The sequence below is a fragment of the Ranitomeya variabilis genome, chromosome 2 (assembly GCF_051348905.1).
Source record: "Ranitomeya variabilis isolate aRanVar5 chromosome 2, aRanVar5.hap1, whole genome shotgun sequence".
Taxonomy (NCBI): Eukaryota; Metazoa; Chordata; class Amphibia; order Anura; family Dendrobatidae; genus Ranitomeya; species Ranitomeya variabilis.
The window spans coordinates 927,624,575-927,629,957 of record NC_135233.1 but is presented as its reverse complement, the minus strand read 5'-3'; the positions used below and the strand labels follow the sequence as shown (position 1 = coordinate 927,629,957).

The 5,383-nt window shown below is 39.9% G+C and overlaps 1 protein-coding gene across 1 annotated transcript; it reads right to left on the bottom strand.

The window, feature by feature from the left end:
- Positions 1-1,899: 1,899 nt before the first annotated feature.
- Positions 1,900-3,081, bottom strand: ARL14 (ARF like GTPase 14). The gene has a single exon (XM_077290643.1). It carries the CDS (start codon positions 3,013-3,015, stop codon positions 2,419-2,421), a length of 597 nt encoding a protein of 198 aa, XP_077146758.1. The 5' UTR covers positions 3,016-3,081; the 3' UTR covers positions 1,900-2,418.
- Between the last annotated feature and the right edge of the window lie 2,302 nt (positions 3,082-5,383).

Sequence of the window (5,383 nt, the reverse complement as noted above, 5' to 3'; positions counted from 1 at the left end):
ATTATGATTCTCCAGGTTATTATGAGTTCACAGACACAAAACATGTCTAGGTTCTTTTTTATCTAAGTGGTGAAAAAAAAAATTCCAAAGTTTGCTAAAAAAAAAAAAAAAAATTGTGCCATTTTCCAAGACCCGTAGCGTCTCTATTTTTTTGTGATCTCGGGTTGGGTGAGGGCTTATTTTTTGCGTGCTGAGCTGACGTTTTTAATGATAATATTTTGGTGCAGATACGTTCTTTTGATCGCCCATTATTACATTTTAATGCAATGTCGCGGTGACCAAAAATATTTAATTCTGGTGTACGATTTTTTTTCTCGCTACTCCGTTTACCGATCAGGCTAATCCTTTTTTATATTGATATATCGGGCGATTCTGAACGTGGAGATACCAAATATGTGTATGTTTGTTTTTTTATTGTTTTATTTTTAATGTGGTGAAAGGGGGGTGATTTGAACTTTTATTTATTTTTTTATATTTTTAAAACATTTTTCTTTAACTTTTAGCATGCTTGAATAGCCTCCAAGAGCTCGATCGGCTCTGCTACATGGAGGCGATGATCAGATTGCCTCTATGTAGCAGAATTACAGACTTGCTATGAGCGCCGACCACAGGGTGGCGCTCATATTAATCCGGCATCAACAACCATAGAGGTCTCAAGGAGACCTCTGGTTGTCATGCCAATGCACCGATGACCTCCGATCAGCGATGTGCGTATTTCTGGCCCGATGGCCGGAAGTGCAATTTAAATGCTGCTTTCAGAGTTTGACAGCGGCATTTAACTAATTAATGGGCGCAGGTGGATCACGATTCCACCCACGCCTATTGCGGGTACATGTCAGCTGTTCAAAACAGCTGACATGTCCCGGCTTTGATGCGGGTTCACCGCCGGAGCCCACATCAAACGGGGATACTGACATCAGCGTATTAGTACATCCGATGTCACTAAGGGGTTAAAAATCTCAGTTGCCAAGAGGTGGGAGGGAAGACAGTGTGCCGAGCCTCGAGCCACCGGGTCCTGTATAGCCCCATGATGCGATGTGGCTTGCCAATCACAGTAATGCCAGTATACAACATGGCTGCAGCATCACTATGGCAGGCAATCCCCGCAGGTTTAGTAGCTGTCTAACAGCCACGAAACATGCCGGACGGTGACTCGAGCACTACGAGATACTCGGTGGAGTAGTAAGCGTGCATGAGCACCCCGATGTTTGATCGAGTATCGAGCAGTGCCGAGCACAGTCACTCATCACTGTCTGCAACATATCAAAAGTGTTTAAACGTTTAATTACTCTTTAAAGTTAAGTTTATACCATGCCGTACCACTAGAAGTAGATAGGAAAGCAAGGAGATATAAGCAAAGCATATTAAAAAAAAAGTAGGAAATGCAAATTCAAAGTATCTGCACATAAAGCTGAACTCTCATTGTTGTGACCATTTAAATAGCATTGTATTAATAAATAGCAGAAATAATGTACAATATTGCATAGTGCAAGTTATCTTAGAAAGCCACAGTACATTTTCTTTGTACCTACTCTGTCTTGGGGTATCAATATTCCAATGTGATAAATATTTTTTAATATTTTTATATTGTTTAGTAAACAAAGTAATTAACCCATTATCTACCAATGTCCTTTTTTTGGGATGCCTAATCTTTAGCTTCTAGCAACTAAGATTTTATAATTTTTATAATTGTTCCAATTTTTTGTGTTGTGTTTGTAAAATTAATGTTTTCAATATAGGAAATCATGTCATTGTCATTTTTAAATGAATATTGGGACGCCCTTTTCTGAAAAATCCGCATTTGTAAAAATTTTAATTTGGCAAGTAATGGGTTAAAAAAGTTATTATTAGGAATAATAGAAATCAACTACTTAACAGAAACAAAATTACAAATACAAGTAAGAAAAAATGGATTTATTAGAGAAAAACCTATACACTGGTCACGTTGGTGATATTATTTGTTAATGAAAACTAAACTTAAATAAATGCATAGTGAAAAGGAAAGCAGCATATGCTATCAACTATCTAAAATACTGATTGTAAGTATTACAGTGGACTGCAACAGTGCCATGTACATAACACTCTACACACATCTGAATGGCTTTTCATTTATGCACTTGAGTATACATAGCACCAACTATAAGCAGCAATTTAAATAATTTGTCGATAGCTGCCTATTTTAATACAAAAGGTCACATATTTCCCAAATGATGCCCCTTAATACTTTGAGGCCTCTTGTTCTTGCAGTGTGTAAGTAGGTCCACACTCTTGTATCACAGATGTATTGTGCATGTCCCGATGATAAATAATACTTAGCTCTTGTTATGGCTCTTTTTGGCAGCGTGATGAATATACCACTGTGGCAATTTCACATTTAAGGTGCATTAAGTTAATTGTCCTTGAGCTGTAGAAGGACATTCATACTTTACGGGAAGTTTTAAGAGTTACATTCTGCTTTGTGAACCTTACAGCTTCTTCTTTAGATCTCTTCACAAATTCAGTCACTTTGTTGAAACCTTCAGCTAGTCCCTGCCCAGTGATGGCACAACACGGCTGGACATACCAATCCCGGTCACAGCAATACTTCTTCATGTTAAATTTTCTAGTAATTTCATCAGCGTTCAGCGCTCCGGGCAGGTCTTGCTTGTTGGCCAGGACCACCACTGGCACATTCTTAATCAACTCATTCTGGAGGACTTGCTGAAACTGTTTCTTTGATTCATCCAAAGTACGTTTGTTAGTGCTGTCCACCACGTAGACCAGTCCATCTGTGTTTTCAAAGTAGTAGCACCAGAAAGATCTCAGCTTCTCCTGTCCTCCAACATCCCATATAGTGAGCTGCAGGTGCTTCTCCGTCTGAATCATCTCCACATTAAATCCTACTGTTGGGATAGTGGAAAAGGGCTCCTTAAACTTGACTCTATACAGGACAGTAGATTTCCCTGCTGCATCCAAGCCAAGTAGCAGGATTCTGGCTTGTTTAGACTTGGAGTGAAAAGAACCTGATAAGCCCATGTCTTGTATTTACTATAAGTATTGGAGAAAAAGGAGAGAATACGTTTAGCATGGTGAATTCTAGCAGTGGCAGCCTTGTACTTATAGGCTATCTTATCAGTAAGTAGAAAGGTGTATTGTTTATGAAGGTTTAATGTCCATTGCTTGTCACAAAGGTGGAACTGTCACGAGTAATAAAGCATAATCGATAAAGGAATCAAAGTTCAAAGTATGTGAGAATGTAACGATGTATGAAAATTATAGTGATATAAGCAGGCAAGTTTACTTTACAACTAGGTTAAAAAAGCATGCTTCTGGCTGCTGCAGCTCCTGCCAGGACTGGTCAATATATGGGACCTATGTAACCGGCAGCGCTTTGGACACAGCACATGTCCGCTCCGTTCAAAGCGCTGCCGGCTTTTGAACGCAGGTGATTCTGCATGTGTTCATTGATCCGTGTGGAATCACCGTGCCCAATATATTGGGGACAAGTGATATTTTTCTGGAGAGATGCGCCGCTTTGTCCGTCTCCGCAGGGAAGCCAGAGGCAGCCCTGCACGCATAGTGGACATGAGATTTCTTGAAATCCCATCCACTATGCTGTAATATCTGGACACTGCGTGTTGAACGCTGAGGATTTATACAGCATCCAACCTGCAGGATTTACTGAACGTGGGAACACACCCTTAGAAGTTGGTGGCCAGTTTTTTGTTTCTTCTCAACCTGAGACGCCCCACACATGACATGAATGGAAGCACATATGGTCCCTCCGGATCCACACAATGGAGTCATAGGCAGTCTGTAAGCAGTCATATAGTGTTTGCATATGGCATCGTATTATAGAATTATCCTATCATAGAAGCAATATTTCACCAATTATCCCCTTAGTGACCACCAATACGACTTAAAAGTGGCATAGGATATCAGTGAATAGTATCCCCTGACACGTACAAATGCAGCAGCTGTCGGCCGTACACTATATCTTACCCCCTGATGCATCAGTCATGATCGGTGTTGGCACCAACCCTGGTCATTTAACACCTTAGTTGCTGCTGTCAATAATGACTATTGCTGAAGATAAATATGTGTGCACTACTAATGGTGGTGCTCAGGTAGGTTCCCACACCTCGTGATAATAAATAGAAGAACCTGGCACTCAACTTAATGCTTAGTTAGAAATGCGCTTAGATTTACGTGCATGTCGTGTGCTTCTGGCCCAGACGCGGTATCCACCGCTCGTCTCAAAAAGCAGTGGATACCGCGTCTGGGCCAGAAGCACACAACATGCACTTAATCTAAGCGCATTTCTATACAGCCTTTTACCAGGTAACCGCCCTGCACACAGACGCAGTTTGTTTTCTTCTTGGCCCCCTTTCTTCCAAAAGTGTACCAGTACGTAACTGATGAAGGTCCCGAACTTGGGGACCGAAACGTTTGTTGGTACTACAAATAAACTTCTCACTAAGCCTTAAGTTGAGTGCCAGATTCTTCTATTTAATAATGACTATTGCATCCTAGGTGGTTAACAGAGTGTGGAGGATCCCTCTAAACACATCGGCACCCTGAGATCATGACTGATCATGGTTGCCATGAAATTCAGTGAGCTGTTCAGAAGTTTGCAATATTTAGGTGGTAAAAATATATATTTTTTTTCCTGTCATGCCACTTTGCATTAATTCCTGAAAAGCACCCAAAGGGTTAATAAACTACCTGAAAGCAGTTTTGAATAGTTGAGGGGTTCTGTTTTTTAAAATGGTCTCACTTTTGGGGTTTTTCCAATATGTATAGGATCCCCAAAGTCACAACTGAATAGGTTCCTAAAAATAAGTTTTGTAAATTTCCTTGAAAAAAATGAAAAATCGCTGCTACAATTTTAAATCTTCTTACATCCTAACAAAATAAAAGAATATTTTACAGATAGTGCTGATGTAAAGACATAAAGGAAATGTTATTTATTAACTATTTTTTGTGTTAGACTATTTGGACCACAAACAAGATATATCTCCTATCCGCATGATAAGTGATAAATGTATGATTGTTGGAGGTTCCACAACCTGGACCTCCACTGATCACGTGAACAAAATGTTTTTCTTCCAAGAAAATTCAAACAACACAGCATTGTGACTAGTTCTGGGAACTTAAATTAGTTTTCCCACAAACAAAAGTTCATTTTATTCACTAGATCTTAGAATACAAATACTGTAATCTCCACAATTGGATGTGATTAAAAAAATGTTGTGCTGAGATAATCTTATAAATGTGCCTCTGCTGTGTACTGTTTAATGGCTGTGTCTGACCATACAGGAATATGGTCTGATCATATCGCAGCTCCTGGGCAGCGTGGGAAGCAAAAGAATATACCGACAGGACAGCAGGGTATCGCTGCCGA